The sequence below is a fragment of the Artibeus jamaicensis genome, unplaced genomic scaffold (genome assembly GCF_021234435.1).
Source record: "Artibeus jamaicensis isolate MK-2021 breed Jamaican fruit bat unplaced genomic scaffold, CSHL_Jam_final contig_859, whole genome shotgun sequence".
In the NCBI taxonomy this organism is placed as follows: domain Eukaryota; kingdom Metazoa; phylum Chordata; class Mammalia; order Chiroptera; family Phyllostomidae; genus Artibeus; species Artibeus jamaicensis.
The window spans coordinates 586,529-609,009 of NW_026521989.1; the positions used below are offsets into that span (position 1 = coordinate 586,529).

General features: G+C 50.1%; 1 protein-coding gene across 2 annotated transcripts in view; it reads left to right on the top strand.

The window, feature by feature from the left end:
- ANOS1 (anosmin 1) overlaps positions 1-22,481 on the top strand; it is a 103,865-nt gene that overhangs the window by 42,416 nt on the left and 38,968 nt on the right. For both annotated transcript variants that reach the window (XM_037157564.2, XM_053673442.1), the window contains one exon: positions 15,522-15,584. In XM_037157564.2, the coding sequence (XP_037013459.2) occupies positions 15,522-15,584 (63 nt within the window). The remainder of the gene's footprint in view (positions 1-15,521; positions 15,585-22,481) is intronic.

Here is a 22,481-nt window from a genome sequence, read left to right on the forward strand (position 1 = left end):
GACGGGCGTGCCCTGGGGGCCGCTCCCTGCTCGACTGGTCGCCTCTACTTCCTTCAGCTCTTTTTCCCGGAGTTTTGCTCTGTTCTTTCACTGGACTGTGTTTCTTGGTCTCCTCATGTTGGCAGCCTCCCGTGTTCCTCTCCGTGTATTACTAGAGCTGCGGTGTCTCCTGTCCTTGGTAGGGTGGCCTTGTGTAGGGGGTGTCCTGTGGGGCCCAGGGGCACAGCCTCCCTCGTCACCTGAGCCAGGCGCTCCTCGGCTGTCCCCTGGGTGGGCTGCGTGCCCTCCCGCTGAGGCTGAGTCTGAGTCTGGTGGCCTCCAGACCGGCCAGCTGTGAGGACTGGCCGTGACTCCGGGGCAGGAGACATAGTGCGGGGGACCGTCCCTCAGCATGGGATTCGATGTCACCGGTGCCTGCCAAGTCCACAGTTGGCGTGTGTCCATGGTGGAGGTGGTTGGCCGTGAGCTGGTGTGGACCGAAGGCCTGGGGCTCCTGAGGCCTCGTGGGAGGGACAGGTCAGCCAGCCCCTGCGTGTGCCCAGCCTGGAGCCACCTGCTGGGATGTACAGAGCCATCTGTGTCTCTGAGGCACCTGGGAGGGGCTCTGCTCTGAACCGAGGCCAGCTGCTGCTTGCTGGGGCAAGGCGGACCTTCATCACATTTAATGGAAGTGCATAGTGAGGGCTGAGACCGGCGACTTGGGAGAAATAGCACTGAGACAGGTTTGGGCCTGGGGAAAAGCTGGGTGGGGTGGGGTCTCAGGGAATGGCGGGGCGGGGTGAGCAGTGCCAGGCAGGTGGATGGAGACTCAGAGTCGCTGTCTGTCTGTCCATGGTATACGTAGGGGAGGGCTCAGCAAAGGAGCAGTGGTGTCTGCCCACACTTCTGTCTGGGAGAAAGCTCCCGCCCCGGCTCTTGCCCTGACGCTGGACATGCAGCTCCTCCCTGTGCATCCCTGGTGCCTTCAATCTGCTGTTCTTTCTCTGGAGCATCACTGTACATGCTCAGACCCTTTAAGAGGACTCCTGGGACCCTGGCAGGCCTCTGTCTCACCCGGGCTGAGTCCCCACTGATCTCCACACACAGCTGTGGGGGGACTCACCTTCCGCATCTCTGTTCTCTTCCTCCTAAATCTTAAACAGAACAGGACAAAAACAAGGCAGGGGGAATTGGGGGCCCAGCTCGTGCCCACCAGTACGATTTCACCCAGCGTTGTGGTCACCAGTGTCCTGAGACAAGGGGGGGCTTTGCTCGGCTGACTGATTCCAACAGGGCCCAGGCTGACAAGGGACAAGCACACCTGTCCTTCAGTACAGAGACCTTCTCTGGGTAGGTGGCCCATGAACCGACGCGAGGCATTGGATGTGGGCAGGTGTGCGTGCAAATGTTTACAAGGACGCTCGTACAAGGACAAGCGTCCTGTGCTTACAGGGACACTTCAGGTCCGAAAAACATTTTCTCCTTGCTCACTTTCTGCCTTGTGCACTCCCCTAGCCTGTGGGCCTTCCCTGCCCGAGTCCCCACATTGCATGGGCTCTGGTGGAAGTAATACCTCCCTGACAACGGTTGGCATGGGAATAATACAGGTGCAGTAATTTACAGTTTTCATTGGAACATTTCACCTAAAACGTCATAGGGTGCGCTTGAGTGTGATGTTCTCATGGTATACAATGACATGCTCATGATTTTCTGCTAAAGGATTTTGTAATAAACCAGGGGCGCTATTTGTGCCGGACCCTGTATTTGCGATAGGGTTCTTCTTCGAAGGAGGGTCACCTTGTAATGATGAAAAAGGATCACTGTGCCGACTATAATTCCACTGCAAAACCCACGGTGCTTTCTTTTGAAAAGCTTTTATTTATTTATCTTTAGAGAGAGAAGAAGGGAGGGAGAAAGAGAGGCAGAGAAATATCCACATGTGGTTGCCTCTCGTGCGCCCCCTGCTGGGCACCTGGTCTGTGACCCAGGCATGTGCCCTGACTGGGAGTTGAACCTGCGACCCTTTGGTTCACAGCCTGCACTCAATCCACTGAGCCTCACCAGCCAGGGCCCACTCTGGTTTTGACCGACTGATTTGCATCCTATTCCATGACGTCAGTGTTTAGGGGCCATCTGTCCCCACTGCCTCTCTCTGGAGTAGAAATTCTAGCTGTGCTCCCAGGAGTCATTGATAGAGATCTTCTCCTGGAAAGCCTTCCTTCAGAGAGGCTGTCTCCAGGTGGAATGAGCTCTGACTAGTCTCGAACGGCCAATGTCTTCTAAAAACGAGACCCATTCCCTGCACTGAAAAGGGCTAATTTCTGAGCTCTCAGGTTTTATTTACAACCAAAAAAGTAAAAAATAACCCAAGAAATACAGCCTCAATATTTCCAATACTGTTTGCAGAGCTTTTTTTTTTGCATGTGTTTTTGTTTTCTTTCTGATTACAAAGTCTGAGCAAAAGATTGTGCTTTTGTTTGTTTGTTTGTCTTTGTTAGAGCAACAAGTGAGAGCCCAGCCTCCAAGGAAGAGGAGGCCGGGTCTCTCGGGCTTCTTGCAAGGGGTTCGGCGCGGCGATCGGGGCCGCGGGCAGCCTGTTTACGTGGCCGCACCGTGGCAGGAGGGCCTCTAGCTCTGTAAAGAGCAGAGTGCTTGCTGAATCTGGCTCCTTGGGGGGCCCCTTCCTCTGCGCCCCTCCTGTGAGCAGACCTCTGCAGCATGAAGACAAGCGGACCTGGGCTGCTGAAATGCAAGCCTTAACCTGACCCTCCCGGGGCTGACAAAGGAGGGCTTTGAGCTCCCCCAGGAGAAACAGCCGCTGCATTTTATCACACCGTGAAATTCATTCGCAGGGAACAGGCCCTGCCCCTGGCTGCTTCGCCATGCGGGCGGGTGGGCGGGCAGTGGTGATGGCTGGGAGGGAGGGGGGACCCCAGGGGACAGACTGAGCAGCAACAGGCACAGAGCGCCCCACTGCTCTGATTGTGAGGTGGCGTATAAAACTCCCAGGAGCCCTCAACCCTGGGGGAGCACCACATTCTGCTACCACAGCTGCACTGTCTTCCGCGTGGGGACACACAGGGGCACCGGGTCCTCATCTGTGCCCACAGGGGTCATTGCGCCGGCTCCCTGGCACAGAGCAGCAGCCACTGATCTGTCCAAAGTGCGAAAGACGGGAGCCCCTCCCTGCGCGTGGGGAGGGGCGCTGGCCTTGGACGGCCAGTCTGGAATCTGAAAATAGTGCGCAGCCTCTTTCCGACGGCAGAAGCCAGTCTGATGTGCCCTTCGTGGGCCCCTTCCCTTTGCCGCCAGGCCTCTGCAGGTGACGCACAGAGTGACGCCGGCCGTGTGGAATTTGCTGGGTGGTGAGACGCAAAACAGCAAGAGAAGACTTCTTGGGTTGCCACCTCAGTGGGGTGTATCCGGTCCGGGAGTGTCCTCGGGGAAATGGAACAGAAAACAACTACGTGTTTGTGTTCTGCAGAGTGCACAAGGCTCTGTGTAACCCCGAGAACAACTGGGACCCTCAAATACACCTGCGTGCACCTGTGAAGTCACTGAGTTGGCACTTGCGGCTGCTCTCCATGGGTCCTTGAGGGGCTTCCACGCTTAGCGGATGACCACAGGATTCCACTGGACCCAAGATGCTCTGTGTCCATCCCTCGGGGCAAAAGGACCACAGCGTACTACTAAGTATCCCCGTGACACAAATTCCGAGTTTGGGTTAAAGGCCACGCTGCTTCTTTGGAAATAGGGTGCCCCACCCACCACTCACGCACATCCCGCAGCCCCCCTTTCCTCCTCCGCAGCTGGGCAGTTCTGACTATGGGGCGCACACATGAGTTTCGGGCAGACCTACCCCAGCAGGCCGAGATGAATGGGCTCCTTCAAGGATGCGCTAATGCGTGAGAAGGGCCTTATTGTCGACAAAGCTGGGTGGTTTGAGCAGGCCAGGCGGACAGCAAACAGCAAAGCCCCGCAGAGTCGGGGCCCACGGGCCTCTCAGGAGCACGCCTTGCACCCCTGGGGCTTGGGGCGCCCATGCAAGCCACACACACGGCTACGAAGCTGTCACTGCTACAATAAGCCGCGGCTCCCGCGAGGATTAGCCTTCACACGCTTGCTGATTGGTGCCATTGTGAGTGGCTTCCCTCTGCAGGACCTCTCTCAGGGCTTGCCGCCACGAGACAAGGAGATTTAATTTCTGGGAATAATAAGTAAATAGCATACCTGTGGCGTTCGGACACGCCGCCAACACAAACCATCTTATTATCAAAATGACAGGCGGAAAAGGAAGGTCTGAGGTGTCAGACGGGGCCAGTCGAAAACCACAAGGCCTCCTGTGAGGGGCCCTTCATGTTCTGCAGAGGCAGCGAGGCCGTCCCGGCGGCAGGAGAAAGAGCAGCAGGCCACCCAGCTGGCTGATACAGGCGACGTGGTCCCCCAGCTCTGCTGAGGATATGATTTCTCAGGAAGCGTGTGTTGCTGAGAAAATGGGTCAGGAAAAAAAAAAGCGCATTCAGACCCAAGGGTCGGCACAAGAGCGGCACACACTTCCCAGCAAAGCATGAAATGAGGGAGGTCCTGATCTCCATTCAGAGTGGCAAGGTGTTCTTTAACCTGGGGCTCGGCGATGTCGGGAACCCGCTGTGCCCGGGACACGCTGGCTTTCCCCTGGGGACGGGGCCTGGCTGCAGGCGACTAGCGGTCCCTGCTGAGCTATGCAAAATCCCCTCTCGGGAACATGCACGGTTCCGAGGACACACAATAGTTCTCGGCTAAAACCTGAGGCACAGCTCTGACAGCTTTGTGGGGCTGTTTCGATTCCCTGGGGGACCCCCAGGGGTGGATTTGACAGTCTGCCAAAGCTCACACGCCTGTAAGCAAATGATAGTAAAACGTGGTGCCTGTGTGTGTGTGTGTGTGTGTGTGTGTTACACTTTTCAGGTTTCAGATGGCACAGAGACATGCCTTTTCTGTGCAGCCATGGTTGGTTGTTCAGAGCACTCTGATGGCAGGCTCTGTGTTTATTTTCCCTGAGGAAGGGCAGTCTTGCTATTGGCTCTTAAGGCTCCGTGGTGGGATACGGGCTTCTTCTCGTGAGCAAAGGCATCCGTACGGAGCGATTGTGAACACACATTCCCGGGCAGAAGCCCATTAACCAGACGGGCAGGCTCGCTCTGGTCTCCCTTCCTAGACCTCTAACGCAGACAATGGGACTGCAGATTGTCGTGTTGATGTCTGGACTTTGGCGGGGCGTGCGGATGCAGCTGGAGGCTAGTGACCATTTGGCACCCGTTACTCAGAGCTTTCTAACTGTGCAGTGAGCAGGGCAGGCTCGTGTCCTGTTTTTGGGGTGCTTTGAAGTCATCCAGAGGGTTTGTTGGGTGCAAAGGAGGGAGGGGATGTGGGGGCCCAGGCGTGGGGGCCCCAACTGTTTAACAGTGAGCAGCCAGGACAGGGAGGCAGGTATTTGGGGCAATGGCGCAGCCTGGGGGGGTTCACAGGGGACATCCGGGACGGCTGGACGCTGGACCATGGCTGTCCTGACCGGTGCCCGGCCGCCTGCTCACCGCACGGACTAGACACAGCCTTATGAGGCCTGGCAGAGTCCCGTTACACTGCTCCGTGGACCGACCGGCCATCCACGCCCTGCGAGGGTGCCGGTCTGCAGCACTTGTCCCCGAGCCCCCACGCCGCCTTGCAAGCCCGTCGACAGCCGGTTTCTGACGCTTTGTCATCTTCTGCCCGTCAATGCATCTCCACAGTCGCTTGGCAATGATGCCCGCTCGGGGAATGCTGTGCCTGGCAGGGACCTTCAGATTGCTTTGTGGGTGCTTCATGTTTAACGTGGTCTCCAGCGCTTCAGAAACGGTTTGGAGAAAAGGGCACGGAACTTCCCGATGACTTTTCGGCTTGGTCGGGGTGGAGCCGGCGTCCGGTCACAGACGAGTGAGTGACTTCTGGCTGTGTCACGGGGTCAGCTCTGGGCCCCTGTCCACTTTCTTTGCCAGAGCAGATGGTGTGTCAAACTTGCTTTCTGTTCCTACTTGCCGACCCTAATCCACTCTGTGTCTCTCTTTCTAGGACATTTATATGAAATATATATATTTAGTTATAGATCAATATAATATAATATAATAACAATATACCAGATAGATATGAAAGCAATAGTATAATAACAATATAGCAATAATGACAATTGTATGTAAGCATATATATAATTATAATTTTTAAATAATAACTATAGTGTTAATTATATGTGCTTATACGTAATTGTTATAATATAGTGTGTTATTGTGATGTACTCATGATGGTTTATTTTATTTATTTTCTACAGAATTTACTGATTTCTTTTTACTGGGAGAGGAGGGAGGGAGAGGGAGAGAACATCGGTGTGAGAGAGACACATCAATCGGCTGCCTCTCGTGAGTGCCCCGACCAGGGAGGGAACCAGCCCCCCAGGGGTGTGCCTTGGCCAGGGACCGAACTTCTGATCTTTGGCTTGGTGGGATGGTGCCCAGCCACAGAGTAATGCCACCCCGGTGTCATTCTGGATTGTCCCTGCACCATTTACAGTCAGGTTGCAGACATCCCGGCTCCCCACCCTTCCGTGGGCCAGCCCACCTGTCTCCTGTGACGCCCACGGCATCAGTCATTTCTAGACTGGAGGCTTCTGCCTCTGTTGCCAGCGCCTCGTTCGGATCAGCGTGCTGCTTTGTGGTAGCCCGGTTCTGGTTCTGCCCAGGGCCTCCCACGGCAGGGGGGGCACTGGGCAGGTGTTCCCATTCCCAGAGATGCTCTCAGCATCGTCACTGCGTGGGGTGGTCCCTGCCGGGTCTCCCCACCGTGCAGCCCTAAGCTTCCCTGTGTGGTGACATCTTTTTAAGCTGAAATGCCACCTGCGACCCTCTCTGAAACATCATGGCTACACTGCAGGGCCACAGCGGACGCTTGGCTACTCAGGGCGCAGGCTTCGTCTGCCCTGAAACAGCCTTCCACGCCTTTTCTAGAGAGCTAGTGACGTGCACCGTGGTGTGCATTGAGTGAGAAAGAATTATGCTTAGAGCATGGTTGCCTGCCCTGGCCAGGTGGCTCCATTAGTTAGAGTCCTGTCCGATATACCAAAAGGTCGGGGGTTCGATTCCTGGCCGGGGCACACAGCTCGGTCGTAGGTTCCGTCCCCGGTTGCGGTGCAGAGAGGACGCAGCTGACCCATGTTCCTCTCTCCCAGCAACACCTTTCGATAAAACTCCCTTATTCATGGTTTTCCATTTTAATTGTTTTTGTTTATTTGTTTATTTCTAACCCTTTCAGTGGCTCTTGATGTCAGAGTTCCCTTCATTGTAAAAACTAGTTGTGATGACCTCCGGGGCCTGGTTTGTTGGTGAACACCCAGGTGAGAGGATAGGTCTCCCTTGGCTGCTTCAGAGAAAGCCAACCGGTTTGGGCTCTGGAATGTCGCGCTGCGTCGGCCCGCTGGTCGCCTGTGCTGTGGGCTCCGAGGACGGGGGGCTGTACTCCTCTGGGCTGTCTGCCTACTCTGTTCCCGGCCCTGCCAGGGCACAGGGCTCTTCCCGACACACCGTACTGCAACAATTTCTGTACCAGTTTACAGCTGGACACAGTCCACGCCACTTCCTAAAGGTGGTAGGGTGGGCGTATATACTGTAGGAAATCTACTGAAGCAAAAAAAAAACCATGTCCATCTTGAAAAAAAAAACAACGAAACCAAAGAGATTTACATTTTCCCACAGAGACTTGCTGCCATCAATTCAGAAAACAGGAGTGGCCTTTGGTCATTCCTGTTGATTCCATGATTATATACATGCTTCGGATACATACCTACATGAAATAAAAACTGAGATGATTTTTGTGGCATCCGAAGCTTATTCTTTATCTCCAGGCTTTGCGATTCAACAGGCCACGGGTGCGTAAATGGTGACTGTGCGTCCTACACATGGAGAGTCTGAGATTTTCCCTCCCGATTCCCTCTCTTGGCCACACACACAAGAATAAGGCCACCCCACCCCACCGGAGTTGTTGGAATTGTGTCAAAAGCTTCAGCACCTTTAACCCAATTATTGCAACATACTTGGTGAGACTGGAATCCAAAGAAACTTGGCTTTCCCGTTCAAATAAAAGAAAAAGGTAGCTATCAGGGAAATAGGAAATAATGAAACAAAAAGTTCCATGAATACTGGACATAGGGAAGTATTATTTGCATTTGGAAAGAAGCTTTTTGGATTCGGAATTTAGTCTGCTTGCTCTTCAGGTAGTGTCGCTTTTGCACAGTTCTTTTATAAGTGTGGAAGTTTGTCCCAATGGTAGGTCAGCGAAGCAATGACCAACAATTTCCTTCTGTGTTTATCCTCTGCCTCGTAGAATTGTACCGCTTTGACGCAGAATACGTCTCATCGGTTGTGATGACCCCAATACCCAGCATCCGCCGCCCCTGGGAGTTCTGGGGCTGAGCCCTCTCTGGGATCATAATATTTAGTAATCTCATAGATGTGCAAAGCCCTTTTTGGTTTCCAAATCCCCTTGACATGCCACCACCTCAGTAAGCCCTGGTAAGCTGGTGGCAGAAAGAGGGGCCAGGCCTTTGTCATGAAAATGAATCCCTTGGCGGGGCCAGAGCACAGCCCAGTGTCAGTCCCAGGCTCCTGCGGGCTCACTGGAGCCACTGGCTTGGTGTCCCCAGCCTCCCTAAGTGGCCGCTTGCTGTCCCTGAGAAGGAAGAACAGCAGTGCCTAACTTGACACACCCCCGGGGGTGTTTGTTCTGAGGGTCCGTGGGCAGGTCATTCCAAAGGTTCTCGGTGCGCTCCTGTTTGAATGGGCTGGATGCCACACACTGGTCACAAAGAAAGGGCGACGGCTCTTGGGGGAACTGGGGACGAGGCTACATGGTTGCAGAGAGGAGAGAGTGATTGGTGCTGTGTGGGCAGCGATGGTCAGAAGCAGGTGGTGTGAGCGGCTGTGCAGTCGGGTGGAGGGACCAAACCGGCGCCGCAAAGGAAGCAACATGGCAATGGGCCAGCGGTAGGAGGGGGTGGCTTTGGAGAACAGAGACGAGACCTGAGAGACCCACTTCAAGGGGGCAACCCCTGTGAGGTGGAGGAAGTTGGTTGGGCTAGATTGGCTCGTCGCCCAGATGTTGTCCGTGGAAACCCATCTGCGCTGGGCTTGGGGTGATCATCGTTGGCTAATTGTACCCAGGAGCTCACACTATCGAACCCCTGCCCGAGAAGGACGAAAGCAGGCAAAACAGACAAAATCGCCCCACGGTCAGAGGCCCCCGTTGAGTGGCCTTTCCTGGTCGTCCTTGAGGACGTGGTCTTCTCAAGCCCAGCTCTGTCATCATGACGGATGCATCTCTGTGGGGACTTACCCAGAAATTCTCAGCCTCAGCACCATGAACGCTTGCGGCCAGGGAGTTTGGCATCAGGGCAGGAGGCAGCTGAACCTCCTGCCCCCATCGAGGGATGTTTAAGCAGCATCCCTGACCCCTAACCTACGAGAAGCCAGTGCCTCTCTCCTTAGGTATCACACGTCAGGGTCTCAACTCCTGGCCTGAGGTCCACTGAGCACACCTGTCCACTCAGAGCCACCAGGCAATGCCAATAATTTACCTGCTGTCTTATATTGTCCACAAACCACAATAAACAGACACTCATGCAGGGTGTGTAATGCACTTAAAAAATGGAGGGGTTTACACAAAATCCATGTCCCTGGCCATGGTGTGAGGTTTGGAGCGATGACCAGAGGGACAGTTTTCTGGACGCTGGGGCAGCTCGGTTTGCTGTTTTCCCTGTTTCTTAACCCAACCCCCCCCCCTTCACGCCTGTTCATGTTGACCTGGTCCCCTGGAAGCATCCGAGTGTGCCAGCCCAAAGCGCGTGTGACAAGCTGGTGTCACTGTATCTGCAAGTGTAGCCCACGGGTAGTTAGTTGTCGGTGCACGCGGCAAATGTGGCGGGGGAGCCCCAGGAACTCAGTGCTCTTGCGTCCGACACGCTAGTGGAATACTGCATGAACGGCTTTTATTACCGTGCCTTTTACAATGTAAGGTTGGTACACAGTTACCATCTAAGCTAGCGATAGTGTCGATTTTTGCCTGCGTGAAGGAAATACTTGGCATCTGTTTTCCAAATGTATGTGCTTGGCTCTCTCAACCTGCTTTTTAAAAAAATTCATCTGAAATTTGAAGTTTTTCTTCACTGTGTTGAAGGTGTAGGTTGAGAGGAAATGGTTTGAAATGGTGGGCGTTCTAATACCTGAACGCCTTGAACACCTGTTAGTATTGACTTGCCTGCATGGCTTCGTTGGTTGGAGCGCTGTCCCACGCACACCAAAAGGTTGTGAGTTCGATCCCCGGTCGGGGCGCTAGGTTGCAGGTTTGATGCCTGGTCCGGCTGAGTTTGTGAGGCAACCAATCAATACTTCTCCCTTACATTGACATTTCTCTGTCTCTCTTTCTGCCTTCTTTTCTCTAAAATCAATAAATATATCCTCAGCTGAGGATTAAAAAAATACATAAAAATAGAACACTTCCTAGTGCTACCTTTCATTACTGAGTTTTTAAAAAATATTTTATTTATTTATTTTTAGAGAGAGGGGAAGAGAAGGAGAAAGAGTGGGAGAGAAACATCCATGTGTGGTTGCCTCTCGAGCGCCCCCTACTGGGGACCTGGCCTGCAACCCAGGCATGTGCCCTGACTGGGAATCGAACCTGCGAATCTTTGCTTCATAGGCCTGTGCTCAATCCACTGAGCTACACCAGCCAGGGCAAGGTTTGTTTTTTTTGTGTTTTTTGTAGTTTGAGGTCGTATATGACCAGGACACATACAGCTGCGATACATCATAAATTCCAGTGCAATCTTCTCTAGTTATACTATTTCTTATATTCCCTTCTCTTATGGAAGGCTTCCAGCTGTCTCTTTGGGCAAAACATTTGAAAAAAAACTATTAATATTCCTTGGAGAAGAGGAAATGTTTTCCTGCTGCCTGATGGGAGAGAGAAGCGGCCGTCATTATTTTCTGCCCTCTGTGGCGTTTGTAGAAACCATCTCCCAAGCCAGCAGCACTGTAAGGAAATTGAGCTCTGGCAAGTTGATCCTGCGAAACACACTCAGCTGTCTGCGTTCAGCTGCTCTCCACAGGCAGCTTTCACAGAGGACTATTGAAGGACAAATGTATGCTGTTGTTACCGAGCAAGAGGTCCGAGGGAGGGGCAATACAATATTTGGCCCACCTAGGGTGCCCAAAACTGCTATACAACAGGGCCCCCCCCCAAAAAAAAAACAAAACAATAAAATCTACTGGGCCCTTCTGTCCGCCGCCAATTGGAAAGACATCTCTTAATGCCAGAGATTTGTGAAAAGGAAACAAAATGTTTATTTAATGCTATTCAGGCCTAATGCCACCACTAAAATAGCAAAGTCCTTTAGGGTATACACCTACACCCACACAGCGCTCCCTTCTCCCACTGTCCCAACTCCGGGTACCGTAAATCAGGAAAAGAGCACACGTCTGTATTGCAGGCTGCTGGCACCGTCAGCTGTGTCACTGTGCAGGCAGGATCTCGAGTTAATCCAAAGTACTGTGGTACCCTCTCATGGTCCACTGGCAAGAGTCCTTTGTACCCAGTTCCAGTCAAAGTCTCTCTTGCTTTTCAGGCCCCGCAGCCAAAGGGAGCACCCCAAAGCCGCGTGGGCCTCTTCTACCAAAGCTGCAGGAGTCCGCACTCCACCAAAAGCATGTGGCTGTCTTCTTCACCTGGCTGCAGGGATCTCCATTTTGGCAAAGCTGCGTGGTTTTTCCTTTTCACCTGGGAAAGTGGGGGTCCGCACCCTGCCAAAACCACATGGCTCCCTCTTTCACCTCACCAAGAGGGAGTCCTCACTCTGCTGAAACCGCGTGGCTCTCTCTCATCTGGCCAAGCGGGGACCCTTCATGTCCTGGAGCCAGTCTTTTTCAAGCTCTCACACAGGCCTTCTCACTCAGGAGTGCAGCCCCTAGTTCCCATCTTGAGTCCTCCTAGTTCCATCCTCAGTCCCCGCTAGTTCCATCTTGAGTCCCCTGCTACTCCCTTCTCCCTCCTGCCTCAGCCCCAAACTTGGCCACTCCTATTTAACATATCTATGAAACCAGTTAAAGGTTATAGATATGTTAAATAACCATTCCAGAGGTTAGCTGCAAAACTGTTGCTATGCAAAACAGCTCTCAATGGCCTTGCTCCATTCGTTTCTTCCCCCTGGGGGGAGGTGTGAGGACATCTTATATGTCTGTCTAATATTCTTATACACTTTGAATTCTGGACACCATTCCAAATCTTTTTTGGGGGGCCCCCCTGGCTGCACCCTGTATCACTGTCACTCAGGACACTTGGAGGTGGAGCTTAGGCACTGCTGATGAGTAGTTATCGAAAGTGAGGCAAGCAACCAGTTAAAAGAGGGCGGCCAATGCATTGCGTCTTCAGTGCTCAATTTGGAAGACAGCTTGTGGGTTAACATGACAGGTATGTGATGTGTTGCTTCCATTAGCGGCTCAGAAATATGTCCGGTTTCGTGAGGGATACCTGTTCTGAGGAAGGTATTGGCCTCCCATGCTGTCAGGAGCGTGGGTGGCTATGTGCCGTGGTGGCGATCCCGAAGGTGCGGTCTTTTCTGTGCGTGGGTGTGTGCAGATGTGAAAATGCGGCCTTCAACATGGGTGCCAGTGTAGACACCTTCGCACGGACGGAAAACCGGAATGATGTGAGTACTTGGAGACATGCAGAGCCACCCTGCCCCGATCACCTTTATGTGGAGTAAATGTGTGCTGCATCTTTCCTGAATCAAAGGACAGGCTTTCCTTGCAAAGTAGCTGCACCATGTCCAGGGTGTACCCCTGGCTCTTGTGGAGCTCACTTCTGCAGTGGAACAGAACCGCAGGGTGTCTTAGAGCATGCCTTTGGTTCACTCCAAATGGTCTCAAGGAGGAATTGGGTCAGGCACACTCATGAAACGCCACCCAACTTCAGAGGCTAGGAGCCAGCGTCTCCAACGTCCTCAGGAGAACCCCACAGATAAGGCATCGGCGTGCTTCAGACGAGATCCGGCACGTTCAGGGTGGAACGGTCATAGATGAGGCATTCACGGATCTCTACAAAAATAAAAATAAAAAAAGGAACTCTTTAAGGAGCTCATAAAATAGGTCCGGTAGACAAGAGTTTATACTCTTTCGCTGCGATTAGAAAAAATGGCATTCTTTTAGAATTGCTGTTTTGGTGAAAAAGTGTACATTTGTTTTGGGACATGCTTAAGAGAGTGGAACATCAATAAACGTGGCTTAAGCCTGGATAGGTCTTGGAAAACTCTCAGTGATAAGCTCACATTAAAAAAAAAATTCAGTTAACTAAAAAGGAATTGTTCATGTGACGTATTAAAGAATATACAATCTAAAATATTCTCATAGGACATAGGTTGTTTCTTAGGGAAACTTTTATGAAACCAAAAAAGATGCTACAGACTCTGTTTTCATCAAATTCTTTCATTTTTCCCCAGTTTTAGTGGGAAGTAAGTGACATCGAACACTCTAGGAGCGATGATTCTTTTTTTTTTTTTTTTATAATGCAAGCCCTTGCATGGCAATCCAAATTTATTGAACTACTGATGCTAAGTTATACAAAATTGCACCACTTTAATTAAGGCTTTTAGTTTACATTTGGCCACCTCTAAGTAGTTGTAACATTAGGTTGGTCAATTTAAATACTGTGGCTCCATGTTGGATAGACACACAATCTTTACACCCAAACGTTAATGCATACAAAGCAACAAGGCATTGTTAAATAAAACAGCAATAGTTACTGCAACTTAGGCCTTGTGACCAATTACACATGATTAAAATTACTTCCCACATTCACAGTAAAAGACTTACCAGCATAAGGTGGTTCCTCTTTAAGTTTAGTAATAATCAGAGCTTCTAGGAGGACTTGCTAAAGATTTATGGGCTTTGCTTTGGCTGGTGTGGCTCAGTGGATTGAGCTTCAGCCTGCGAACCAAAGGGTCCTTCCTTGGTTCGATGCCCAGTCAGGGCACATGCCTGGGTTGCAGGCCAGGTCCCCAGTAGGGGGTGTGTGAGAGGCAACCACACATTGATGTTTCTCCCCCTCTCTTTGTCCCTCCCTTCCCCTCTCTCTGACAATAAATAAAATCCTTAACAAAAAAAGATTCCTGGGCCCCGATCTCAAGGATTCTGACTCTGAACGGCTAGAAGCAGGCCACACATCAGCATTTCTCGTGACCTCCGGGGGATGCCCCTGTTACTGGCCATCCATCACCCCTGCAGGACCAGGCCCTAATGGATGGGCCATGGCACAGATGTGGTGGTTTGTTTTCAGGGATTCAGTTGAACTAAAAATGGCAAGAGATAGCTGAAAATTAAGTCTTATCCTAGATTTTCCAGTTGACTGTTAAACTACATCTTTATTTCAAAACAGGGAGGTTATGCGGAAGCAGACTGACAAAGTCCTATCAGTGTGCGTCCTGAATTCTGCATCGTACCTGTCTGGAATTTCACTGGGCATGGGGTCCTCGTGGAGAAATCGATCACAGGGAGATAGAAAGCGTGTGGATTAGATGGTGATGACCTTATGGGGGCCAGGCTGGGCCAATGTTTAATGACCACCATTGAACTGGACGTGACTATTCATTTTACCAACTTGAACTTGCATTACCTTCCAGTTCTGAAATTCAAATCTCCATGCATATGAATGCTACATTTTCATTTCAGCTATGAGGCCTACCTGCTATTTCCTACTGATTGCTATCTATTTTAATTTTGCTCTATTTACATAATGTACTACAGATCGGAATAAAGTATATATTATACATGTACTTACATATCCTTTATTGCTTCTACAATGCTATTTGTTGCTATCATTGTTATTGAACAGTGGATCTTATGTATTATCTTTCATTAAAATGCATCTATCAACAGTAATGCACGTACCCAAACTTTCATCTGCAAGTCACACCAGATTTATTCAATGTCCTTTTATAGAGTCATTGAACTGGGTGAATGTGAATACCATTTGATTTACGGAGCTAAAGACACAAGTTAACAACAATGTGTGTGCAGAGATACATATGCATGTATATGTCTTCATACGATGTATCTTTACTCAGTTACTTACGGGCCAGTATACAAAACAGTCTCTCTGTGTGGCCGAGAGGAAACCAAGTTAGATTTAGAGTTGGTCAGAAAAGCAAAGTCGGGTGTGACGACCGCCTTAAAGAAGTATTTCTGATGCCAGTGGCTGGCACCCGTTGTCCTCTGGGTCCCCTCCCCACCGGGCGCCTCTTCAGCTGCGTTGAAACGCACATTTCTGCGCCTGCCCTGCCTGCCCGGAGCAAAGCGGCTGCCCCGCACCCCGCCGGGCACAGCTGAGCCCTGCAGGGGAGAAGGAGGCGGGGGGATGGGGGGGCACAGTGGGCTCTTGCCTCTCAGCTGGTCTCTCATGCCTGTTGTCTTGTCACCCTTGCTGTCCGCCCGCAGTGCCTGGAGCCCTGCAAGGAGTCTCGGGACCTGCGGAGGGAGCCGTGCCAGAGCTTCTGTGAGGTAAGCAGCACCGGGGACCCTGTGCCCCTGCACCCGGGTGCACAGCTGCCACTGACCGGGACGCAGTGGGCCTGCAGTGCTTCTGCAGCCTGGGCGTTTACTGTGTGTGTGTGTGTGTGTGTGTGTGTGTGTGTGTGAATGCACGTGCAAAGGAAACCAATGCTTGGGCCTTCTGTGGCTTCTGTGGCCGTTCAAACAGGCCCAGAAAAGCCTGTCACCTCGGTTGCAAGCACGACACCCCAGCCACCACCACACAGACACACACAGGGAGGTGACCGCGCCACGGCGTGACCCCGAGGGGCTCACTCAGGGCGTCTGTACTGCCGACAGCAAATGGGAAGAAGTGAATGAGGCCCCCCGAACACGTCCAACAGAGCAGGGGCTCAGAGGTAAAAAACCAGCACCGATGACTGAGGGCAGAGACAGGGCAGCGAGGCGGTCGCCTTGGCCGTGGTCGGTAAAGCACTCCCCTGTGAGAAGAGAATTCTTTGTCTTCTATTCTGTTGCTAAAGATTTTTTAAATGTAGTGATGACCCAGAGAGAGAGAGAGAGACAGTGACTTGTTGTTCCACTCACTGCTACATGCCTTCATTGGTTGATTCTTGTATATGCCCTGATCCGGGACCAAACCCATGGCCTTGGTGTATCAGAACAACGCTCTAGCCAGTGGTGCTACCCGGCCAGGGCTGTGTTCTGTGTAGTCTGTACACAAACCATGCATCTACGCGAACTAACAAACACCACTGTAGAGTCTTGGCAAGCAAGCAGGGGCCATGGTATTTCCTCCGTAAACCCACTGTTGTCATTTAAGGTCAGTGACTGTGGGCTGGCGCGATTATGTTTGGTCCCTGAGAAGGGAGCTATCCCTGAAGCCCGTTTGAAACCTTTGTCCCTGGACATCCCAGGGAGATGGCCGCTCTCTCTGTGATCACCGTGAGGTCGTCTGGACTCCCTGTGGTTTGCTACAGTAGGACTTGTGTGCAAAGTGTGATCTGCTCTGGCAGGAAGTGTGAGTTGCACCTCAAAGCCCGGGGAACGCAGAGCCGAGCTCATGTGAGCAACTTTGCAAAGAGACGTCACTCAGGGCTCCATGAGCTCCCGTCTCGATGCTCAGTGTGCTTTGATCGCTGTTATGTCTCTGTGCACATTCTTCATTGGCTGGCTTCTCTCTTGTCTTGAGGTATGTGTCTGACCATCCTGTTGCAACAAAAGGAACCCTGAAAAATCCGATCCCTGTCTGAGCATTTTTAGGGCACATCATTCACCGAGACAGGCCTAATGTATTCGGTCATCGCCTTGGGGATGAAGAATGCACGCGAGGTCTAGGTGACCAAGAAGCCAAGCTTGCCTGTGGTGACGGTGACACTTGCGTGTTGGTGGCGAGTGCCTTTTTTATCCAAATTTCCCTTTTCACTCGGGGTTTATGGCAGTCATAGCATGGAAAGGCTTCAAGGAATGATCATGACGTTTTATTGCTGTTAGCAGATTTCCTTCATCTGTCATCGTATAGAGGAGATGATCCTCATTCCATCCCATTTTGTGTCCCAATATCAAACGTTAAAGTCTTGGAGAATGTAGTTCCTGAATGTATCAAGAGCATCAAAGAACTTTGTAAGGTCGTCCGATAATTTATGGACTAGGTAGAAAATGTTCTCGGTGGGATGCAAGCTTTTCTTTTTTCCGTCTTTAATAGACTCAATTTTCATCGAACTTCTATGTGCCTCTGAGGAGGATAGTATTATAGGAGACTCAGCTGGGGGGCAAATGATGAGTTTTGGAGATTTGTAAGTGGCTGGGATGGAATGATCAAAGAGCTATCTTGTCTGAGAGGAGTCTGGGGCATATCATGGAAAATACTGCCTTTGAGTGAGAGGCAAAGATGCCCCTTGGTCACAGGGTACATTAGGTAAACGAGGGCTGTTCGGATCGAGGCCCCCATGCTGGAATTCTGTGACCCGTCTGTGGGAACCGCACTTACTTGGAGAGTCCCACAGAGTTTTGTAGTGTGGACATGACTAGCAGCCCAGCTTCTATGGAGCCATTGGAGTCCATGTGTAAACTACAGGGGAAGACATACAAACCAAACGCACACGGCTCTTTGTAGAAGGTCCAGCTCCCTCTCTAAGCTCACCCTAGTGGGACAGCAGGCAGGTCAGGGGCTCTCGTTCTAAGGAAGTGATGTTTGCGTCCTTCTTTCCTGGGACGGCGTGGCTGCCATTGGTGCAGAGAATCTTGCTGGCAGTGTGAGGCGGGAGAGGCTTGCATAAAAATCCCACATTTCTAGGGATGAGTCTATCTCCGTGCACAGGCGGGAGGGCTGTTCCTTCTGCAGAGGCAACTCAGGATGCAAATGGCTCTGTCCGGGTTCGTCCTGTGCACAGATCGCTGGGATCCTGCGAAAATGCGACTTCAGACTCAGTCGGTGTGGGCACACATCTGCATGTCCAATGGGGACATGTGGGCGCTACGGGGCCAATGACCACCCTTGACGTGGCAGTCTCTGGGTGTCCCCCTTTTGGCATTGGGGTTCCCCGTCAGGCTGTCACTTTCAGTTGCCTATTAATCCTGTGAAGTCCTTGGTCTTTCTTCCGTGATACTCTATAGACAGAAAATATGCAATTCTGATAATGATGGAAAATAAGAGATGGAAATGGGTCTCAAAAGTGAGTGTTGGCCGGCGTGGCTCAGTGGGTTGGGCATCGTCCTGCAAAGTGGAAGGTCGCCGGTTCAATTCCTAGTCACAGCACATTCCTGGGTTGTCCATTCAGTCCCCACTCAGGGTGCATACGGGAGACCACACATGAATGTTTCTCTCTCATTGTGACGTTCCCCTCAATGCCCCCCTCTCTCTTTCTTTAAAAAAAAAAAAAGTCTTTCATTTGCCTGGGAACCAAGCTAAGTGTAATCACATCTAATAAATTAGTGTGTGTCGCTGAGTTTCCAAGCAGATGATAATTGCATTTCCGAGCATAAGTCGGGAACATTTGAACTGAGAACTATTTCTGCCAATTTCATGCATACTTCGCATTTAGATGCTGCCTTTGAGTGGATCCAGCTGGCAATTTTGATTTATTTAAAATAGTATCATGTCTTTATTTTTGTATGCATTCTCTGTACACATTTAAAAACTTTAACGAACACCACAGGAGAGTGAAAGCCAACCATTATTTCCAATTCTGGACCCAGAATAGCCACAGGTACCTGGGCATGACAGCTACCGTAGCAACCTCAGACTGCTGTGCTTAGAAGTTCGACTTCATAGGTGAGCCCTCAGCTGCCGTCCGGAAAGTTAGATTTCGGGAGGACCCCAAAACATTCCTTACCCTGTGTCTGCTGGACGCCTGCTCTTCTCCTGGGACTTTGGCCTTTGGAAAACAGAAGGTGCATCTGTGAGCAGCCCCCGGTAGTGACTCTGCCCATTGTGTGTCTATTAAGTCTCCTGGTTGATAGCACCCCAGCTTGTGGCTGGAAGAACCCGGCACATGTCGGGGCTCCACCAGGCACTGACTCTCAGCGGCGGCCCTGGGCTCCCCCGGCCCGACTCCTTTCCCCACACCTTCCCCGCCCCCCGATTGTCCTTAGCACATTTGCGCTGCAGAAAATGACAGCTACATGCTCGGTGCTGTGAGACCTGCTAGGAAGTGACTGAATGGGGGGGGACATTCTTGGGGACCCCAGGGTACTTGCCACTCGGCAGACATTTCCGTACACAAGCAGGGTTTCATCATGCTGGAAGTTTAACATCACAGGAATGTAACAGAAGAAAGAGAAACCTCCAAATTTTAAGGGGAGAAGGAGATATGGAAAATACTACGAGGTTGAAATAATAATGTTTGAAATTTTGCGTTTGTTTTATTATTTACTCATGTCCTAAAATGAAGTTCAAAGTCAGGCCCTCCAAGGCGTTTCTTCTGCTACTAATTCTACCTGCCAATGTCTCTAAAATTATTTAATTTTTAGTTTCAAGACACAAATTCTCTTCCTTAACCATAATTCCGACCTTATTCAATATCAGCTTTTTATTTATGTGAATGGTAAAGTGATTAATCATTTATGCCGATTTCTTTTTGTGTGGCTTTTGAAATTTGAGCATGTCTTTGTTTTTGAAAAGGAGTCCAAAATATCATTTTCTTTGAAATGGTCTGTGACAAACTTTGTCTGTTATTATACCCAAATTCCAGGTGAATGGCTCAGAATTTTTTTTTCTCATAGAAGTATATGCGTGTGTGTGTGGGGCTTCACCAGCAGAGCCCCCCTGGCCACCACGGAGGAGAATAAGTCTACCAAGACATGATCTGCTTGGGGAGAAAAGGTGGCCGATCTCTCTCTCAAAAAAAAAAAAAAAAAGGGACAAGAGCCTGTTCCTCAATGGGCTTTTATTGGGTTCATTTTGCACAGGAATCCAGGTAAAGCTCATCAATCATTGTCAGTCAGTAAGGATCAAACAATAGACAACATACAAAGAACTAGGAGGGCTTATTCTGAGTCAGGCTCTGTTAGCTAAAGGGCTACAAAAATGTGGGAAACAAACTCATTTCCTGCTTGGACCCTTATCAGAAAATTGAGGGCATTCTTAGAATAGCAGGTTTGACAGGATTTTATGCATTCTTTCTTGGGCCTGATCACTTCAGGGAGCCTGCCCATTCCTGCCCGGGGCTGCACCACCCTCTGGCATTATTTCAGGCTTAAGTCAGGCAGGGAAGTAAGGTAGCCGAGAGATTAGAAGATTCCTTGCAGACAGAATGAGGTCTCAGGCTTTGTCAAAGCTGAGGGGTGGGGGTCCATCACCCTCTTGCTTTATAGGCCCCCATGCCCTTCCCTGAGGGTCCCCTCATGACTGTGCCTGTCTTAGGTCGTCCCTCCCTTGAGGAATCTTACCCGTCACTGGCTAACCAGTCATCTGCTGGGGCTAAGCAGGGTGAAGTAAAAGGGGGCAGAGGCAGTGTCCCTGTCAGGGAGATAAGCTTTGTCTCCTTAGTGGCTTATGGTCCCAAGGTCTCTTTACTCAGCCTTAGCCATGGGGGGTTACAGGTTCTGAACCTAGGCAGGGCAGTTCCCAACATATATGCTTTATTTTCATTGCATACTTACTACGGTATTAGCCCATCAATTCTTGCTTTCTGTTTATCTCTGGAATGCCTGGATTGTGCCATTGCATGATGGTGCAAGAAATGCTCATGAGTACGTCTATTTGCTGAGTCTTTATGTGTTTGAGAATATTTCTATCAAACATGTATTTCAACAACCACTTCTCTAATTTTCACATATGTTTACTTTATATATGTTGGTATATATTATATTTATATACACCATGTATTTTCTCTGTCTTTATGTCTTTGAGATTATTTCTGTCACCTATTTTTGAAGAACACCTTTGCTGATTTTCTATGTTTATACATATTCTTCATTTTTCTTCGTGTTACATAGCCACTGCTCTATTGGCCTCACACATTAAATTTTGTAGAGAAAAACAAATTCAAGGGAAACCATATATATTCTCAGGCATAATCAATTTGCCTTTCCTACCTGGATGCCTAAAAAATTATATTTATATTCTTGAAGATCCATAGCATACACTCTATTTTAGTGTTTCTTGTTCTTATCAGCATTCCTGGAATATACCTGCCTTTCGATGTGCATATGTACAATTTGCATATATACTTGCATGTACGTGCATGTATACCCACATACACACACATATGTAGATATACCTATATATATGCCGTTTCCCCCTCTGCTGTGCTCTTGATACATCAGGAAATGCAGACTCTCAGAGATGACCCTAAGGGGGGGGGTTGAGAGCCACAGACTTGGCGGTTTTCCTTTCTCCTGACATATGGGTGGTCCTTGGAAAATCACTGGCTATACTAGTGGCCTGTCACAGTCTCACTTGTTTGTGATTTTGGAGATGTGATGGTATCCCTGAACTTCTGTCTTCTCCTTTGTAAAATGCAGATAGTAATGGTTGTGGGACCCAGGAGGGATAAGTGAGATGAGCAAGTAAAGCACCTGGTGGCGGGTGAGCGACGGTAGACCTGCAACCCCTGTTAGTGATTAGGTGCTCTGCTATGCTGTGGTGACGATGATGGTGATGGTGGTGATGATGGTGGTGATGGTGGTGATGGTGGCGATGATGGTGGTGGTGGCAATGATGTTGGTGGAGGTGATGGTGATGGTGGAGGTGATGGTGATGGTGATGATGGTGATGGTGGTGATGGCAATGATGGTGGTGGTGATGATGGTGTAGATGCTGGTGATGCTGGTGATGATGATGGTAATGATGGTGGTGATACTGTTGATGATGGTGGTGATGATGATGGTGGTGGTGATGGAAAACTCCTTTCTGGGGTGTTACACTCAGTGTCACACTTGTGTATATAGGCGGGAGCAGGAAGAGACCCCACCCACAACCTAGCTCATGGCAAAGGCTGCTATGTTTGAGATTCGGCACATTGCGCACTTCGGTTGAATCGATCCGAGAACCAAATATAGCCTTTTCTCCAATGATGTATCTATGATTTCTGACCTATTAAGCTGATTTACTGATTTTGATGTTTTTATATTCACCGTGCCATGATTTCTGCAGAAATTATTTTGTGGCACAATTCTGCTCATTTACACCAATCAAAATGAAGATAGTAGTGTTTTTTTAAAAAGCACCCCAAACTTGTTACCTACCACTGTTAGTATTTTACTTCTATCGCTTGCCACAGGTCCGTTGAGTTAGCACACTGCTCAGGTAAGCCACTGAAGAACACTTCAATGTCTTAGCTAAGAGATGAGAATGCTTATAAGAGGCTTATAAGCATTCACGCATATTAAACATAATGTTAATTTAAGTAGGAAGGATTTTCATTTCATCTAATGCACCCAAGGGTATTTTCTTCGACCATTTAG